This window comes from Platalea leucorodia (genome assembly GCF_965183815.1).
Source record: "Platalea leucorodia genome assembly, chromosome: 9".
Taxonomy (NCBI): Eukaryota; Metazoa; Chordata; class Aves; order Pelecaniformes; family Threskiornithidae; genus Platalea; species Platalea leucorodia.
In genome coordinates, this window is record NC_138831.1 from 5,379,930 (window position 1) to 5,397,776 (window position 17,847).

General features: G+C 70.4%; 3 protein-coding genes across 5 annotated transcripts; all 3 read left to right on the plus strand.

Annotated features, from left to right (window-relative positions):
- Positions 1-1,255: 1,255 nt before the first annotated feature.
- Positions 1,256-7,249, plus strand: SLC6A8 (solute carrier family 6 member 8). 2 transcript variants are annotated; one of them, XM_082321092.1, is made up of 14 exons: positions 1,256-1,454; positions 1,688-1,909; positions 2,305-2,436; positions 3,273-3,546; positions 3,624-3,756; positions 3,995-4,129; positions 4,221-4,324; positions 4,408-4,532; positions 4,620-4,732; positions 4,813-4,950; positions 5,298-5,400; positions 5,484-5,584; positions 5,797-5,967; positions 6,735-7,249. In XM_082321092.1, exons 1-14 carry the CDS (start codon positions 1,349-1,351, stop codon positions 6,864-6,866), a joined length of 1,989 nt encoding a protein of 662 aa, XP_082177218.1. In that variant the 5' UTR covers positions 1,256-1,348; the 3' UTR covers positions 6,867-7,249. The 2 variants fall into 2 exon arrangements, with proteins under 2 accessions (XP_082177218.1, XP_082177219.1); XM_082321093.1 differs by having other exon boundaries at positions 1,691-1,909.
- A 1,419-nt stretch (positions 7,250-8,668) lies between these two features.
- On the plus strand, positions 8,669-9,760 carry LOC309595434 (epidermal differentiation-specific protein-like; the record flags this gene model as incomplete). The annotated part of the gene is made up of 1 exon (XM_082322378.1): positions 8,669-9,760. The coding sequence occupies one exon, from the start codon at positions 8,669-8,671 to the stop codon at positions 9,758-9,760; it is 1,092 nt and encodes a 363-aa protein (XP_082178504.1).
- A 1,417-nt stretch (positions 9,761-11,177) lies between these two features.
- QARS1 (glutaminyl-tRNA synthetase 1) lies at positions 11,178-17,408 on the plus strand. Of its 2 annotated transcripts, none has more exons than XM_082321646.1 (24): positions 11,178-11,347; positions 11,520-11,667; positions 11,753-11,862; positions 11,984-12,059; positions 12,377-12,441; positions 12,670-12,723; positions 12,921-12,978; positions 13,101-13,172; positions 13,342-13,427; positions 13,668-13,754; positions 13,864-13,963; positions 14,074-14,152; positions 14,276-14,384; positions 14,465-14,595; positions 14,723-14,815; positions 14,981-15,118; positions 15,192-15,279; positions 15,359-15,502; positions 15,574-15,678; positions 16,051-16,143; positions 16,443-16,570; positions 16,781-16,847; positions 17,029-17,154; positions 17,232-17,408. In XM_082321646.1, the coding sequence occupies exons 1-24, from the start codon at positions 11,198-11,200 to the stop codon at positions 17,280-17,282; spliced, it is 2,358 nt and encodes a 785-aa protein (XP_082177772.1). In that variant the 5' UTR covers positions 11,178-11,197; the 3' UTR covers positions 17,283-17,408. The 2 variants fall into 2 exon arrangements, with proteins under 2 accessions (XP_082177772.1, XP_082177771.1); XM_082321645.1 differs by having other exon boundaries at positions 16,955-17,154; positions 17,232-17,405.
- The last annotated feature ends 439 nt before the right edge of the window (positions 17,409-17,847 follow it).

Consider the following 17,847-nt stretch of genomic DNA (forward strand, 5'->3'; position numbering starts at 1 on the left):
GTGTCCCTGGTGTGACTTGGTGCTGGCTACCCCCCATGTCCCTCAGTGCCGGGTGTTTCTCGGTGCACCCCGCTGCTGGGTGTACCCCACAGCAGCGAAGGGACACCCAGCGTCCCCTGATGTGCCCTGGTGCCTGCTGCCTCTCCGTGTGCTCTGTTGCTGGCTGCGCCCTGTTGCCCGGCGTTCCCCCGGTACAGCCCTGCTGCCCTAGCGCCCGGCGTCGCCCAGTATCCCCCAGTACAGTCCTGCTGCCGTAGCGCCCAGTGTGCCCTAGTGCGACAGGACTGCAAGCCTTAGTGCCTGGTGTCCCCCAGTATGCACCATCACCCGGTGTGCCAGGGCTGCAGGTCCTGGTGCCATATCGCCCGGTGTGGCAGGACTGCGAGCCCCAGTGCCGTATTGCCCAGTGTCCCCCGGTGCTCGAGGACTGCAAGCCCCGGTGCCACATCGCCTGGTGTGCCAGGACCCCAAGTCCCGGTGTTCCCCGGTGTGCCAGGACCGCAAGCCCTGGTGCCGGTGCTCCAGGACCGCAAGCCCCGGTGCCACATTGCCCGGTATGCCAGGACCGCAAGCCCTGGTGCCGTATTGCCCGGTGTCCCCTGGTGCCGGTGCTCCAGGACTGCAAGTCCCGGTGCCACATCGCCCGGTGTCCGCCGGTGTGCCAGGACTGCAAGTCCCGGTGTTCCCCGTTGTGGCAGGACCGCAAGCCCCGGTGCCACATTGCCCGGTGTCCCCCGGTGTGGCAGGACCGTAAGTCCCGGTGCCACATCGCCCGGTGTCCGCCGGTGTGGCAGGACCGTAAGTCCCGGTGCCACATTGCCCGGTGTCCCCCGGTGTGGCAGGACCGTAAGTCGCCGTGCCACATCGCCCGGTCCCCCCCGGTGCTGCAGGACCGCAAGCCCCGGAGCGCCCGGTCCCCCGCCGCCCCTTGTCCCCTAGTGTCCCTAGCGCCCGGTATCCCCCGGCGACGCCCCGCTCCCCGCCTCGCCCCGGTGCCGGTGCCGGTGCCGGTGCCGGTGCGGCGGGACTGCAAGTCCCGTCAAGCCGCGGGAGGGCGGCGCGGCCAATGGGGCTCGGGGGGCGGCGCGGCCGGTCGCTGCCTCCGCCGCCGCCCGGTGCCGCGGCGCAGAGAGCCCCGGAGCGGCCGCGCGGCGCCGGCCCCGCAGCCCGGCTCTGAGCCGCCCGCCCGGCCCGGCCGCCCCCGCCGCGCCCCGCCGCCCTCAATGAGGTTCTTCCGACTCACCTTCAAGTGCTTCGTGGATTGCTTCTGAGCCCCCCCGCCCCGGCCCCGCTCCCCACGGCCACGGAGCCGCCCCCGACCCGCCCCCGCTCCCCGGCCCCCCGCGACATGCCCCCCGTCCCCGCCGACACGGCCGCCCCGCAGCCGCCCGCCGCCCCGCGACGCGACGCCGCCGCCGCCGCCGCCGCCGCCGCCGCTGCCCCCGCGGGCTCCGGTAAGCGGGGAGCGCTGAGGCGGGGAGGGGGGGGGGAGAGTGGGGATTTGGGGGGGGGGGGGTCCACGACCACGCGCGACCGCGGCGCGCCCCCTCCTGCCGCCGCGGGGTGAGTCACAGCTCTGCATTGTGACGTCACGCGCCGGCCTGCTGTCTGACGTCACGCCCCCACGCGCGGAGAGGGGCGCGCGTGACGGCAGCGTGGACACCCCCCCCCCCCCCCCCTTCTACAGCAGAGGGCCGCGGGGAGGCGGAGGGCGCGGAGCCCCCCACGGCGGGCGAGGAGCGGGCGGTGACGGCACCGCTGGTGGGACCCCCCGGCCCCCCGAAAGCGGCCGCCCCCGAGCGGGAGACGTGGACCCGGCAGATGGATTTCATCATGTCCTGCGTGGGTTTCGCCGTGGGGCTGGGCAACGTCTGGCGCTTCCCCTACCTGTGCTACAAGAACGGCGGAGGTGAGCCCCGCGCCTGCCCCACGAGTGCCCCGTGGCGGGGGGGGCACTCCACGGTGCGTGGCAGCACCCCTCTTTCCACCCCATAGGGTGTGTGTGTGGGGGGGGTGCGTGGGGTCACCAGCCCACCCTGCACCTCCCCGGGCCTTCTGCAGGGGCTCGTGGGCCACCCCACGGGCGTCCAGTGTCACCCACGCGGGTGGGGGTCCGTGGGGAGCCCCCCACCACCTGCCTGCCCTGACCTACATCGGCGGCGCGGCGAGGGGAGGGCGCAGAGGCGCCTTCGCCATTCGCTGCGCCCGGGGCGGGCGGCGCGGGGAGCGAAAGGGGGGGCCCGGGGGGGCCCGGGGGGGGCGGCGGTGGCTGAACCGGCCCCGTGTCCCCCCCCCCGGCCCCAGGCGTCTTCCTCATCCCCTACTTGCTCATCGTCTTCGTGGGCGGCATCCCCGTCTTCTTCTTGGAGGTGGCCCTGGGGCAGTTCATGAAGCAGGGGGGCATCGCCGCCTGGAACATCGCCCCCCTCTTCAAGGGTAACGCCACACCCTGCCTGCACCCTGCCCGCACCCTGCCCGTGGCCCCCTGCACCCTGCCTGTGCCCTGCCCGTGGCCCCTTGCACCCTGCCCGTGGCCCCTGGCACTCTGCACCCTGCCTGTGCCTTGCCCGTGGCCCCTGGCACCCTGCCCGTGGCCCCTGACACCCTGCCCATGCCCTGCCCATGGCCCCTTGCACCCTGCCCGTGCCTTGCCCGTGGCCCCTGGCACCCTGCCCGTGGCCCCTTGCACCCTGCCCGTGGCCCCTGGCACCCTGGGGCTGGCAGCACCCTGCCCACGCCCTGCCTGCTCCTGTGCACCTTGCCCGCGTCCCACTGCTACCCTGCACCCTGGCCAAGGGTGGCAGCTGCCTGCACCCGTGCCACCCTACGCTGCCCTGCCCAGCCCTGCCTGCCCCCCTGGCTCCCTGCCTACGTGCTGCCGGCTTCCCTGCCTGCTGCCAGCTTCCCCAGGGGCTGCCGGCGTCCCCACCTCAGCAGTGCCGCACCGGCTCCCCGCTGTCCTGTGCCATGCTGCTGGCTGTCCCCATCCTGTCCTGCCTGGGGCTGCCACCTCCCCCTGTCCCGTCCCCGCCACCTCCCCCTGTCCCGTCCCCGCCACCTCCCCCTGTCCTGTCCCCACCAGCTCCCCCCTGTCCTGCCCGGAGCAGCCAGCTCCCCGCATCCCCGCCGGCTCCCCGCTGTCCTACCCTGGGCTGCCGGCTCCCTGCGTCCCCACCAGCACCCCATGTCCAGCCCCATCCCTGCCAGCACCCCCCGTCCCACCCCAGGCTGCCGGCTCCTCCACCCCGCCGGGTGATCTCCCCGTGCCGCAGGTCTGGGCCTGGCCTCCATGGTGATCGTCTTCTTCTGCAACTCCTACTACATCATGATCCTGGTGTGGGGGCTCTTCTACTTGGTGCACTCGCTGACGGACACCTTGCCCTGGGCCACCTGCGGCCACGCCTGGAACACCGAGCAGTGCGCCGAGCTCTTCCACCTCGAGCTCTGCCGCAACGGCAGCGCCAACGCCAGCGCCGGCACTGGGCCCTTCAACCTCAGCTGCGCCGACCTGGCCAGCAAGCGCTCGCCCGTCATCGAGTTTTGGGAGTGAGTGTGGGGACTGGGGGGGTCTCGCCCGGGGCCGATGGGGTCGCGCCGGCGCTCAGCACGGCCCCGCTCTGCAGGAACAAGGTGCTGCGGCTCTCGGGGGACCTCAGCGAGCCGGGGGAGATGAACTGGCAGATGATCCTCTGCTTGGTCACCACCTGGGTCGTTGTCTACTTCTGCATCTGGAAGGGCGTCAAGTCGACCGGGAAGGTGATGCTGGCGGGCAGGGGGGACGCGTCGGGGCCACTGGCAGGCAGGGATGGGACCGTGGTACACGGCATTGCCGGCTCCTGCCCTCCTGTGCCACAAGACCGCCTGTCCCACATCTGTCTGGGAGGTGCCACCAGCCGCTGGGGACGTCCCCGAGCCCTGGTCCCACTGGGACACCTGTGGCACGTGACGGAGAGCCCCAGCCCGGGGGGTCTTACCGGCACCCACGCCTCTGCAGATTGTCTACTTCACGGCACTCTTCCCCTACGTGGTCCTCATCCTGCTGCTGGTCCACGGTGTGACGCTGCCTGGGGCGCTGGGCGGCATCGTCTACTACCTGAAACCCGACTGGTCCAAGCTGGCCGAGGCACAGGTGAGGGTGGCGGGGAGGGCAGGAGGGGGCTGGGTGCTGGGCGCCCCCCCGGCACCCTCCCCGCCCCCCGACGCCCTACCCCGCACCCCAGGTCTGGATCGACGCCGGCACCCAGATCTTCTTCTCCTACGCCATCGGGCTGGGCGCCCTGACCGCGCTGGGCAGCTACAACCGCTTCCACAACAACTGCTACAGGTAGGGCTGTGCTGGCTGCGGGGCGTCCCCCCGATGCGTCCCCCGGCGTCCCCCCGGCACCCCCTGACCCGCTCTGCCCGCAGGGACGCCTACATCCTGGCCGTGATCAACAGCTCCACCAGCTTCTTCGCCGGCTTCGTCGTCTTCTCCGTGCTGGGCTTCATGGCCTCCGAGCAAGGCGTGGACATCTCCAAAGTGGCCGAGTCCGGTGAGTGCTGGCCAGCAGGTGCCTGCTGGCACCGTGTCCCCTGTGTGTCCCCCCCGGGGTGGCACCGCTGACCCCGCTCTCCCGCAGGCCCCGGGCTGGCTTTCATCGCCTACCCCAAAGCCGTGACGCTGATGCCCTTGTCCCCGCTCTGGGCCACGCTCTTCTTCTTCATGCTCCTCGTGCTGGGGCTGGACAGCCAGGTGCAGCGGCGGGCAGGGGGACAGGGACGGGGAGGGGACGGGGGTGGCACATCCCCACTGAGCCCCGCTTTCTGCCGCAGTTTGTCGGCGTGGAGGGTTTCATCACGGGCATCCTGGACCTGTTCCCCCAGCCGGGGGCTGGCTCGCTGCGCCGCGAGCTCACCGCTGCGCTCTGCTGCGTCGTCTGCTGCCTCATCGACCTCTCCATGGTCACGCAGGTGGGGGACGCGGCAGGGACACCGGCCAGCCGGCCCCACACGGGGCCCCTGCACCTGCCCCCGGGGCGTCACCTCCCATGGGGCCCCAGCGTGGGGTGGGAGCTCCCTGGGGCTGCTGCGCCCACGGCGGCAGGGGGTGCCCATGGCGTGGGGGTGCCTGTGGCTGTGGAGGTCCCCGTGGCCATGGGGGCTGCCCATTGCCATGGGGGTGCTGTGCCCATGGCACGCAGGGTGTCCACGGTGGGGCACGGGTGCTGGCAAGGCTGTGCCCATGCCGGCATGGAGGTGCCCGTGCCAGCGCGGGGCAGCCGGCACAGCCCCGGTGATGCGCGGTGCCGTCCCGGCAGGGCGGCATGTACGTGTTCCAGCTCTTTGACAACTACTCGGCCAGTGGGATCACGCTGCTGTGGCAGGCTTTCTGGGAGTGCGTGGTCATTGCCTGGGTCTACGGTGAGGCCAAGGGGGACACAGGGGGGGGACACAAGGGGACATGGGTGCCCCGCGGGGCCCGGCTGACGCCCTTCTTCCCGCAGGCGCTGACCGCTTCATGGACGACGTGGCCCGCATGATCGGCTACCGGCCCCTGCCCTTCATGAAGTGGTGCTGGGCCGTGGTGACGCCGCTGGTCTGCGTGGTGAGTGGGGCCGCCCCACGCGGGGACACGCGTGTGCTGGCGTGTGCATGCGTGTGCCCGCTGCCCCGTGCCACGGGCACCGGGCTCCCCCAGGCGGCTGCTTCAGGCACGGCAGCCATGGGGTGACACGCGTGTCAGGGTCACGGGGTGACACGCGTGTCAGGGCCATGGGGTGACACACCGTGGGACCTCACCACCCCCCCTCCACCCAGGGCATCTTCGTGTTCCACGTGGTGAACTACAAGCCGCTGACCTACAACAAGACGTACGTGTACCCGTGGTGGGGGGACGCCATCGGCTGGGTCCTGGCGCTCTCCTCCATGCTCTGCATCCCCTGCACCGTCCTCTACAAGCTCCTGCGCTGCAAAGGCTCCCTGCGCGAGGTGAGGGCGGTGCGGCGGGGGCCCTCCTGCCTCTGTCCCCAACCCATCTCGGCCGTCCTTGTCCCTGTCCCCATCCCAGTCCGATCCCCATTCAAATCCCAGCGCTGTCCACGTTGCCGTCTCAGTCCCATCCCCAGCCAAATCCTGTCCCTGCCCCCATCGCTATCTCATTCCCATCCCTGTCCCCATCCCTGTCTCACTCCCAGCCTCACCGGAATCCCATCCTTGCTCACATCACTCTCTCAGTCCCATCCCCATCCAAATCCTGCCCCTCTCCCCATCCCTATCACTCACTCCCAGCCAAATCCTTTCCCTGTCCCCATCACTCTCTCAATCCCATCCCCATCTCATCCCTGTCCCCATTTCAATCCCTTCGCCATCCTAGTCTCACCCCCAGCCCTATCCAGGTCCCATTCCTGTCCCCATTGCTCTCACTCCCATCCGAATCCCATCCCTGTCCCCATCGCTGTCTCACTCCCAACCCCACCCGAATCCCATCCTTGCTGACATCGCTGTCTTAATCCCATCCCCATCCCCGTCCCAGTCCCATCCCCATCCCCGTCTCATGCCTGTCCCTGTGCTATCCCTCTCCCTCTCTCAATCCCATTTCAATCCCTTCCCCATCCCAGTCTCACCCCTATCCCCATCCAAATCCCACCCCTGGCTCCACCTTGGTCCCATCCCCATGCACTGGGGGGGTGCACCGTGCTGGCTCCAGGCAGTCCCCAGTGCTGCCATCCCTGCATGCTGACACAGCATCCCCGCAGCGCTGGCAGCTCCTGACCACTCCGATCTGGGGCCACCACCACCTGGAGTACCTGACGCCCGAGGCAGAGGCCAAGCTGCTGGCCCCGGAGCCCCCCAAGGAGAAGGCGATGCTCTTCGAGACTGTGATCTGAGCGTGGGGAGGGTCACGCTGCTCCCGCCTGCCATAGCAATAATGCCAGCACCGCCTCCCACCCACGCTGCCCCGTGCCCCCCGTGCCGCCCCGGCCCGCCGGCCTCGCCGCAGTGGGGGGTGCATGACTGCAAGGCTGGGGTCATTGGGGGCCAGGGGGCCGGGGCGGCCGCGGGGAGCGGGAGGGGTCCCCGGCGCGGGGGAGCGCGGCAGCCCGGGGGGCCGGCGGGGAGGCTGCGGGCCGGGGGAGCAAGCGGGACAGCCCTTCCCTGGCCCCTGCCTGCGGCCCCCGCAGCCCCCCGCTCACTAACCGCTTCCTGTAGCGTCTGTCTGGTGTAACCCCGACCGCCCCGACATCTGGCAATAAACTGGGAGACCCTGGCAGCCCCGGCACCGTGGGCAGGGGAAGGGGAGCACCGGCAGCGGGCAGCTGGGGGGGCGAGATGTAGGGTAGCACCTGCCTGCAGGGGACAGGTTAGGGGTGGGCAGGGCTCAGGGATGCCAGGACACCTGGGTTCCTCTCTTGGGGTGGCTCAGGGGGGAGAGGCTGTGGGAGCAGCAGGGTCTCCGTCCCCCTCCATGGCGGGACGTGGGTGCCTGCAGGCTGTGCCAGCCCCGGGTTCCCCTGTGGGACTGGGGCACCCCACGCAGCCGGGACTGGCCCTGCTCCCCGGTGCCGCGCCGGCCCCAAGGGGCAGGTTTCAGCCCACCAGGAGCTGCTCCTGTCAGCTCTGGGGTTCCCCGCTCCCTGCACTGTGCTGTAGGGACAGCCCTGGGCTGGGGGGCCAGGGACGAGGGGATGAGGCAGCTCCCGGCTGCGTGCCTGGGTCCAAGGGAAGCCAGAGGCTCAACCTGCCCCAGACCCCTCGAGCTGCTGAGCCCAGCCCCAGCGGGGTGCCAGCCAGCGGGTACGTGTGCCCTGTGCCCGGCACCAGCAGCTCCCGGGGGGGCCAGCTCCGATCCGTGCCATGGAAGCCCCCGGCACGCTGTGTTCAGGGTGGCTGCCAGCCATTCCCGTGCCCTGGCCGGGCATCAGCGTCCCGCCGTGCTCAGTGCTGGCACCCATCACCCTCTAGCAGCGCCATGGTCACCCTGGGTGGTCCATGGCCATCCTGCCTGTGGTGGGACAAGGCAGGAGAAGTGCCACCACCTGCCCTGGCCATCCTCAGGCACGGGGCTGCGGCAGTGGTGCCATGTCAGGGGGGCCGTGTCCTGCACCTGGGGGCACCGGGGTGCCGGAGGGGCTTGTCTCGGGGCGCCGGCTCGCCCCACCATGATACCCTTTCACCCTACCGGGGCGAGCCGGCAGTTCCTGCCCCACCGGCAACGCACACCGTAATTAACGCAGGCAGGGCGGAAGCATCAGTGATAATTGGCGGTGACTCGTTAACACTGGAGCGCCGCATGCCCAGGGTGCGGCAGGACTTTCCGGCAGGGCTGGTCTGCGGGGCCGGCTGGCATCCCGGTGTGCCGGCTGCCGTGCGGCCATGCGGGGCCTGGCTGGCTCCCCGCCACCGGAGCGGAGCCGGGGCTGGGCGCGGGCGCGGGCGCGGGGGCGAGCTCTGTCATCGCCTTCGCTTCGTGCCGCAGCACGCCCTGGCCCCGCCAACCCCTCGTAAAAGGCACGGCCGCGGGCTGGCGTCGGGGCACTGCCGGCACAGACGGTGAGAGCGCGGGGACCGGGCTGAGGTGGGCAAAGGGGGGGGAGAGGAGGAAAGGGGGTGCCGGGGGCCCCTTTGCTGGCCAGGCTTTCCCCACGGGTTTCCTGTAGCACCCACGCGACCCCACACGAGGGGACTTCACATGCGCTGTGCCCTCGCAGGGGCGGGCGCCCGCGGCACCATGAACCGGATCACGGTGTACGAGCGTGCCAACTTTGAGGGGCTGAGCCGGGAGTTCACCTGCGACGTGCCCGACCTACACGAGCTGGATTTTGGGGACTGCATCGCCTCCCTGAAGGTGGTGGGGCAGCCCTGGATCGCCTACGCGGACCCCAAGTACGAGGGGGAGTCGTACGCCTTCGAGGAGGGCGAGTACCCCTCCGTGGAGCGGCCCAACAGCTTCTCGGCGCTGCGCCTCGTGCTCCATGACCTGGGGGACCCCCAGATCACCCTCTACGAGCGCCCCAACTTCCAAGGCGCCTGCAAGGTGGTGACGGAGGAGACCAACTTGGCGTACGGGTACTTCAACGACCGAGTGGCCTCCCATGTGGTGCAGCGAGGCGTCTGGCTGCTCTACCAGCACCCCGGCCGGGGCGGTTGGCACTGCCTGGCATGGCCCGGAGAGCGTCTCGCCGACTACAGACCCAAGCTGAACTTCCAGGCTCGGTTGTCCCACCTGCGCCCACTGCGGCCCGGGCGGCCCCTGGTCTCGGCACGTCTCCTCTGGGAGCAGAAGCGAGTGGAGGAGGAGCGGGAGGTGCTGGTGGATGAGATCGAGGGGGTGAACGAGACGGAGTCGGAGCAGGTTCTGGCAGCCAGCAGCAGCCGGGAGTATGGCACCACGCTCTGGCAGAGCTTCCACTTCAGCAACGCCACCAGCCTCAAAGCCGGGCTCTCCTTCACGCTGACCGTGGAAGCCTCCAACATCTTCACGGTACAGAAAGGGCGCAGCGAATCCAGCACCCGCCGGGAACGAGTGGAGGTGCAGCTGCCGGCCAAGATCCCGCCGCGCACGGCTCTCAGCATCCAGGTCTTGCGGAAGGAGGTGACGCTCTCCGTCCCGGTCCTGCTCACCATCACCCAGAACGAAGCTGTCCGTACGGAGATGGGCGAATACCGCAGCGTCTCGGGTACCAACATCAGTGCCCGCTATAGCTTGAAGCCTCTGCCGGTTGCGTGCAGGCAGCAGGCAGCCACCGAGGGGACAGAGCCGGTGCCCGGGACGGAGCTATAGCTACAGGGCACCGGTTCTGTCCCCTCAGTGCTGTGGGACCCCCGGGGACACCTGCGCTGCCTGCCCATGGAGGAGCCAGGACCCATCTTGCCTGGGCACGTCGGGCGGCTCCGGCTGGCAAGACCTGACGGTGCCTCCTCCCGCCGGGTGTTGCCAATAAACCCCCTTCCCCAGCCGCTCGGGTCTGCTGCTGCTGGGGCCGGGGTGGGAGCGGGCTGGGGGGACACTGGGCTGGGGCAGCCGGGGGGACACTGGGCTGGGAGAGCTGGGGGGACACTGGGCTACTGGGGAGACACCAGGCTGGGGGGGACACTGGGCTGGGAGAGCTGGGGGGACACTGGGCTGGGGGAGCCAGGGGACACTGGGCTTTGGGGGACACTGGGCTTTGGAGGACACTGGGCTTTGGAGGACACTGGGCTGGGGCAGCTGAGGGTACACTGGGCTGGGAGAACTGGGGGAACACTGGGCTGGGGCAGCTGGGGAGACACTGGGCTGGAGGAGCCAGGGGACACTAGGCTGGGGGAACTGGAGAGACATCAGGCTGGGAGAGACAGGAGGACACTGGGCTGGGGGAACTGGGGGGACCCTGGGCTGGGGGAGCCAGGGGACACCAGGCTGGGAGGGACACTGGGGCTGAGGGACCAAGGGACACTGGGCTGGGAGAGCCAGGGGACACTGGGCTGCTGGGAGGACACCATGCTGGGGGAGCCAGGGGACACTAGGTTTTGGGGGACACCGGGCTGAGGCAGCTGGGGGGACACTGGGCTGGGGGAACTGGGGGGACACTGGGCTGCTGGGGGGACATCAGGCTGCGGGAGCGGGGGGGACACTGGGCTGGGGGGGACCCCGGGCTGGGAGAGCTGGGGGGACACTGGGCTGAGGGGACAAGGGACTTGGGCAGCCGGGGGGACACTGGGCTGCTGGGGGGCCGCTGGGCTGGGGGGCCGCGGGACACTGGGCTGGAGGAGCCAGGGGTCACTGGGCTTTGGGGGACACCGGGCTGGGCGGGACACCGGGCTGGGGGGGCCGGGGGACACCGGGCCGGCCCGGCCCCGCACACACCGGGCTGGGGCAGCCACCGGGACCCCCCCCGGCCGCCCCTCGGGCACGGGAGGCCGCCGGGGGAGGCGGGGGCCGGCCCGGGGCCGCGGAGGGGCCGGGGCGGGCTACGGCGGCCGGGCGAGGACAAAGAGTCGGGGGGCGCCCGGGGGGGCGGGGCCTGGCCACGCCCCCAGCCACGCCCCCCACGTGGCTCCCGCCGCCGCCGGTCTCTTTAAATGATGCAACCGGCCGCAGGCTTGGCCCCGCCCCCTGCGCGCCCATTCGCGGAGCCGGCGCCGAGCTCCTTCACCCCATTGGCCGAGGCGGGCCTCTCTCGCTGTCGATTGGTTCGACCCGTGCCGGTGACCCGCCCTCCCCGCTCCGGGTGGCAGCAGCATGGCGGCGGCGGCGGCGGGGGCCATGGCGGCGGAGGAAGCGGAGGAAGCGCTGGGGCTCTTCACCGGCATCGGCCTCAGCGAGGCCAAAGCGCGAGAGACGCTGCGTAACGGGACGCTCAGCGCGCTGCTCCGCCAGGCCGTGCTGCAGGTGCGACCGGTCCCGGTCACCCCCCGGGACCCCGGCCCCGCCGAGCGGCCTCGGCCCTTGGCACTCCCCCTCCCCCCCGGCCAACCCCCTTCTCCCCGCCCCGGCCCGGGGCTGCCGGTTCGCCGGGGCTGAGCCCTGGGCCGGCCCTGACGCTTCCCCGGGGCGGCGGCAGGCTCGGAGCACGCTGGGCCCGGCCCTGGACAAAGCCACCGGGACGCTGCTGTACAACGCGGCCGCCCGCCTCAGGGACCCAAAGCACCTCGGTTTCCTCGTCGGTTACATCGCCCGCAGGGAGATCCTCACCGACCTACAGCTCAGCGGTACCGGGCGGCCCCGGGACCCCCCCCCCCCCCGGCCCCGGTGGGGAGGGGAGGGCCCCGCTCCTCACCGCTTCTCTGTCCCCAGCCGCCCTGGAGTACGTGAGGAGCCACCCCCTGGAGCCCCTGGACGTGGCGGACTTCGAGCGGGCCTGCGGCGTGGGGGTGTGCGTCACCCCCGAGCAGATCGAGGAGGCGGTGAGTGGGGCCTGCCCCGCGGGGACAGCGTGGGGGACACCGGACAGGACGGGCTGGCAGCCCCCGGTGTCACGCTCCCCGCCTGCCACGCTCAGCCCTGCGGCCCTGTCCTGCTCCCCAGGTGGAGGCCGTGATCGGCGAGCACCGAGCAGAGCTGCTGGCGGAGCGTTACCACTTCAACATGGGGCTGCTGATGGGTGAGTCTGGGGCACTGGGGCAGCCCCTGCCTGGCGCTGCTGCTCCCCTGGATCCCGAGAGCCAGCCCTTTGCCGTGGGCTGCCCTGGCCCCAGCTGCTGCGTTGCTGTGCCGCAGCCCACCCGAGGCAGGGGAGACGTCCCGCCGTGTCCCCCGCGCGGGCAGGGCTGTGGGTGGCAGCTGCCTGCAGTGCCCTGTGCCAGGGACAGCCCTGGGGCCAGGGCTGCCTCCAGCCGCCGGCTGCGGTGTCCTGCGTCAGCAGCCCTGGCTGAAGCCCCCTGGGCTGTTCCCCTCGCCCACGGGGTGCCCTGTCCGCAGGGGAGGCGCGGAGCCGGCTGCGGTGGGCGGACGGGAAGACCATCAAGAACGAGGTGGACCTGCAGGTGGGTGTGAGGGCAGCGGGTCAGATGCTGCTTGGGGTGGTGTCCGCTGTCCGTGCCGTGCCCGGTGTGGGACCTGCCAGCCTGCCCCGTGGGAGGGCCCGGTACTGGGGACAGCCTGCCCCGGGTGGGTGCAGACAGGGTGAGGGGGGTGACAGCTGGACAGGGCCACCTCCAGGCCTTGGGGCACCGGGAGCCTTTTCTACTCCTGTCTGTGTCTCTGTTCTCCAGGTGCTGCATTTGCTGGGGCCAAAGACAGAAGCTGACCTGGAAAAGAAGCCAAAGGTGAGGAGGAGGGGCAGGCTGGGAACTGGGATGGTATTTCCCTGCTGAGTGTCCACGCAGGATCCCAAATAGCTGCTCTGGGCCCAGCCGCCACCATGGGTATGGGTCTGCGGGAGCGCTGGGGACAGCGGGCTGGGCCAGGAGGGGAAGGTGCGTGCCGGGGCCAGGCGCTCAGGATGCTGTGCTGGTCCCTGCAGGCTGCAAAGGCCCGGCTGGCCCCGGCGGAAAAGCAGAAGATGGCTGTGGTGGAGAACGGTAAGAGACTGCCTTCCTGCGGGCAGCTCCTCCAGCCCTTCGGTTCCTGGCCGGGATCTGCCTCCGAGCTGGGCTCCGGGAGCTGCGGTCAGGCCCCTGCTCAGCCCCATCTCTCCCCACAGGCGAGGTGGGCACAGAGACTCAGTCGCTGCTGGAGCAGCTGCGGGGAGAAGCCCTCAAGTTCCACAAGCCGGGTGAGTGCGAGGAGCCGCTGCCGTGTGCAGGGCCGCTCCGTCAGCAGTGTGCCCGGCCCCAGCTCTCCGTGCTGTGGAGGACCAGCCTGGCCCCGTGTCCTTCCCTGCTGGCTGGTGGGCTTGGCTCTGTTTGGGCGGTGCTGCAGCCCTGAGCATCCTCTGCTCACAGGAGAGAACTACAAGACAGAGGGCTACGTGGTGACGCCCAACACCATGGCTCTGCTGAAGCAGCACCTGGCAATCACGGGTGGGCAGGTGAGGCTGCGTCCCCCAGCCCAGTGGTTCCCTGCGAGGGTGGCACTGCTGTGCTGGGCTCCAGCCGGGTGGGTGGGGTGGCTGGGGGGACACAGCTCACCAGGGGCACGGCCAGAGGCAGCACCCACGTGGGACAGGGGGCTCTGTGGGATTGTTGGGGGCTTGTGCCAGTGCCCCCGTTGTCAGGGAGGGGGAGAGTCTCCTGTTGAAGCACTGAAGTGTCCCCTTTCCCCCCTGCAGGTGCGGACACGGTTCCCTCCTGAGCCCAACGGGATCCTGCACATCGGCCATGCCAAGGCCATCAACTTCAACTTTGGCTACGCCAAGGTGAGAAGCGTCCCCTGGCCCCTGCCTCGCCTCGCTGCTTGGCCGCTGGCCCGGCCCTGCGGTCCCTCAGGGAGCGGCTGCTCACTGTCATTCCCCGCCCCGTCCCCAGGCCAACGGTGGTGTGTGCTTCCTGCGCTACGACGACACCAACCCCGAGAAGGAGGAGGAGAAGTACTTCACGGCCATCCGGGAGATGGTGGAGTGGCTGGGTACGGCTCGGGCTGGCGAGGGCAGGGTCAGGCCAGGTGCTGCTGGGGACGTCCGTGCATGCAGGTCCCAGGGGTGCCTCCAACCTGCTCTGTTTCCCCTGTCCCCACAGGCTACCAGCCCTATGCAGTGACCCATGCGTCAGATTACTTTGACCAGCTCTATGCCTGGGCCCTGGAGCTTATCCGCAGGTGAGTGTGCCAGGGCGGTATGGATGCGCCGGGGCGGTGTGGTTGTCCTGTGCCGTGGTCGTGGCTCCCCCTCGCCCAGGGGATGGGCCACTGGTGTCTGGTGACAGCGTTTCCCCTCCACAGGGGCCAGGCGTATGTCTGCCATCAGAAGGTTGAGGAGATCAAGGGCCACAACCCACCGCCCTCGCCGTGGCGGGACCGGCCCGTGGAGGAGTCGCTCCTGCTCTTCGAGGTACTCCTGGCTGGGGCAGGCGCTGTGTGCCTGTGGGGTCTGTGTCCGTGGCTCAGCCAACAGCTTCCTCCCCTCCGCAGGACATGCGAAAGGGCAAGTTTGGGGAGGGGGAGGCCACGCTGCGGATGAAGCTGGTGATGGAGGACGGGAAGATGGACCCTGTCGCCTACCGCGTCAAGTTCACTCCGCACCACCGCACTGGGGACAAGTGGTAGGGAGGGCCTGCGGCGTCCTGGCACGCGGGGCGGGGGTGGGTCTGCGTCTCCTGGCAGTGGGGAGGTGTCGGGAGGGGAGCAGCGCTGGGCTGTGCTGCAGGGCTGACTGCGTCTGCCTCGCAGGTGCATCTACCCCACGTATGACTACACACACTGCCTCTGCGACTCCATCGAGCACATCACGCACTCCCTCTGCACCAAGGAGTTCCAGGCCAGGTGAGCGCCGTGCACGGCACGGCCCAGGGCTGAGCCGGACCTGGCAGGGCAGCTCGGGGAGGGAAAGCAGTTGGCCGCGTCCCGGTGGCTGCCAAAGTGCCGAGGGACAGCGGGGCTGTGGCGGGCATGAGGCTGAGCCGGGCTGTGCCTGTGTCTCCCTCGCAGGCGCTCCTCCTACTTCTGGCTGTGCAACGCGCTGGATGTCTACTGCCCCGTGCAGTGGGAGTACGGGCGCCTGAACCTGCTCTACACCGTCGTCTCCAAGAGGAAAATCATCCGGCTGGTGGAGACGGGTGCCGTCAGGTAAGAGCGGGGCCAGCAGCCAGGGTGGGTCTCGCCCAGGGCACACCTGGCTGCCACACCGGTGTTTTCTCAGGGATTGGGATGACCCGCGGCTCTTCACGCTGACAGCCCTGCGCCGGCGAGGCTTTCCCCCCGAGGCCATCAACAACTTCTGTGCCCGGGTAGGTGCTGGGGACAGGATGGGACGGGGCAGGTGGATGCGTCCCCCGGCCGGCGTGGTGACAGCAGGCTGTCCCGCAGGTGGGTGTGACGGTGGCCCAGGCGACAATGGAGCCGCATCTGCTGGAGGCGTGTGCGCGGGAGGTGCTGAACGAGCAGGCCCCCCGTGCCATGGCCGTCCTGGAGCCCCTCAAGGTCACCATCACCAACTTCCCTGCCCCGAAGGTGAGACTGCCGCGGGCTGGGGTGGGAGCGGGGTTCCCCGAGGTCAGCGTTCACCCCCTCCTTCTCCTCAGGGACTTGAGGTCCTTGTGCCCAACTTCCCAGCTGATGAGAGCCGGGGTTTTCACAAAGTGCCCTTCCAGCCTACCATCTACATCGAGGAGACGGACTTCAGGGAGGTGAGCCAGGCCCAGCGGGCCATACAGCCCTTGCTCCTGGGAACTACAGCTTGGGCAGCGGGAGCCTGGCAGGGCCGGGAGCGGCACTGGTGCTGCACGGGGCACAGGCGGGCGTCAGGCACCCTATTGCGACTCCCAGACTTGCCAGCAGCTCTGATGGGCACCAGGGAAATGTCCGCTGCCCTCAGCCTGGCCGGGATGTGTCCAACCGATGGTGCCTGGGCGCTAGGGAACGTCCTGCAGCAACACGGGAGTTCAAACAGCCCTGGGTGCGCTGATCCCTGGGACGGCAGGAGTGGGGACAGAGACATGCTGGAGCGGGACCTGCTGCCCATGCTGGGACCCCTCGTGCAGCCATGAACTCTCTTGCAGGAGGTGGACAAGGGCTACAAGCGCCTGGCCCCCGGGCAGCCGGTGGGGCTGCGCCACGCTGGCTACGTCATCGCCGTCCAGAACGTCATCAAGGTGGGTGGCTCTGGGCACCGGTGACACGAGGTTGGGCTGTGGCATGTCAGGATGTGGCCATGCCCCACCAGGGAAGGGCAGCGATGGTCATCCCGGGCCGGGCGCTGTGGGCACAGCGTGGGTGCAGGCTGCCTGCGTGGTGGCTCCCTGCCAGCCCTGCGCCTCGTGCAGCGGGGAGCAAGGTGGCCCTGAGTTGGGGGGCTGGCGGTTCGGCCCCAGGGCTGCCCAGTGGGATGAGGCTGCTGCCTGACTGCTGCCTGACTGCTGCCTGATGGCTCAGCTCCTCTCCTCTCCCCCAGGAGGCCAGTGGGCGCGTGATCGAGCTGGAGGTGACCTGCACCAAGTCGGACGCGGCGGAGAAGCCCAAAGCCTTCATCCACTGGGTGTCAGAGCCGCTGGCATGTGAAGTGCGGCTCTACGAGCGGCTGTGAGTACCCGGCCACCCGCAGAGGTGCAGGCGCAAGCTCAGCGGCGCTGGAGCGGTGGCTTTGCTGCCACCCGGCCCGGCGGCGTGGCCGTGTGCCGGCAGGCTCTGCTGGGCTGTGCCTGGCAGAGATGCTGCTGTGGGGCTGTGAGAGCCGCTGCCTCACGTCCCCTCGGCCAGTGGCTTTGGGATGAGACTCTTATCTTGTGGCAGGTTTTTGCACAAAAATCCCGAGGACCCATCGGAGGTGCCCGGCGGTTTTCTGAGCGACCTCAATCCTGTGAGTAGCGGCAGGAGCTGGGGTCGCGGGCCCGGGGGGAACTGGGGACCTCCTGCACCCACACCGGAGGCACCTGCTTTGATGTGCCCCCACCCCTCCCTGGGCAGGGCCCTGCCGTGTCCCAGCGGGGAGAGGGATCAGGGGGGCTGGGGGCGCCGCCTGAGGTGCCTCCCCCTGCCAGGACTCCCTCCGTGTGGTCCACAACGCCCTGGTTGACAGCTCCGTCCTCTCCGCCCGGCCCTTTGACAAGTTCCAGTTCGAGCGGCTGGGCTACTTCTCGGTGGACCCCGACAGCGAGGAGGGGAAGGTGAGCCCTGGGGAGGGGGCCGTGGGGCTCCCCCTGCCCAGCGTGGGGCTGCGAGCCGACCCTCTCCTTCTCCCCAGATGGTGTTCAACCGGACGGTGACGCTGAAGGAGGACCCCGGCAAGGCCTGAGGGACCCGCCGCTGCCGCCCCGCCATGGTCCTGCTTCCCCGGGGGTCCCTGCGCCCCCCCCAGCGCCGCCGTGCCTTGACGCAGCCCCCCCGGGGCGCCCCACAGCATCGCCTCAATAAACAGAGCATCCCAGCCGCCTTGTCACTGCCTCCTGTCCCCCTGCTCAGCCTTGGGGTGCGAGGTGGGGGGGTCTCCCCCGTCCCCGGGGGTCTGCTCCTGCCCCCCCGACCCCGTGCGGGGCGGGCGCCCCCGTGGGAGCTGCAGCTGCCCCCACCCGGGACCGTGAGGGTGGGGTTGAGGGTGCCGGGGGGGGGGATGGATGGAGGGTCCCCAGGGCCTGCCGTGGGCCGGTGCGGGCAGGGTGCGGGCAGGGTGCAGGCAGGGTGTGCGCTGTGTGTACAAACACACGGCCCGAGCGCCGGCCCCCCTTAAGGTGGACTCGAGTGGGGTGGCCCCTGCCCGGCCCCGGCCCGGGGGTCAGGGGGGTGCCCCCGCGGGACCAGCGAGGCCCCCCTCCCGCCGTCCTGAGCCCCGCCACCGGGGCCCCGGCCCTGCCGCGGGTCCG

Coding starts and splice junctions, on each gene's coding strand:
- SLC6A8 (XM_082321092.1), top strand. CDS start 1,349: ATGCCCCCCGTCCCCGCCGACACGGCCGCCCCGCAGCCGCCCGCCGCC. Junction 1,910..2,304: donor GTGCTACAAGAACGGCGGAG/GTGAGCCCCGCG, acceptor CCCCGGCCCCAG/GCGTCTTCCTCATCCCCTAC. Junction 4,130..4,220: donor CCAAGCTGGCCGAGGCACAG/GTGAGGGTGGCG, acceptor CCCGCACCCCAG/GTCTGGATCGACGCCGGCAC.
- QARS1 (XM_082321645.1), top strand. CDS start 11,198: ATGGCGGCGGCGGCGGCGGGGGCCATGGCGGCGGAGGAAGCGGAGGAA. Junction 11,348..11,519: donor TCCGCCAGGCCGTGCTGCAG/GTGCGACCGGTC, acceptor GGGCGGCGGCAG/GCTCGGAGCACGCTGGGCCC. Junction 12,442..12,669: donor AGAACGAGGTGGACCTGCAG/GTGGGTGTGAGG, acceptor TCTGTTCTCCAG/GTGCTGCATTTGCTGGGGCC.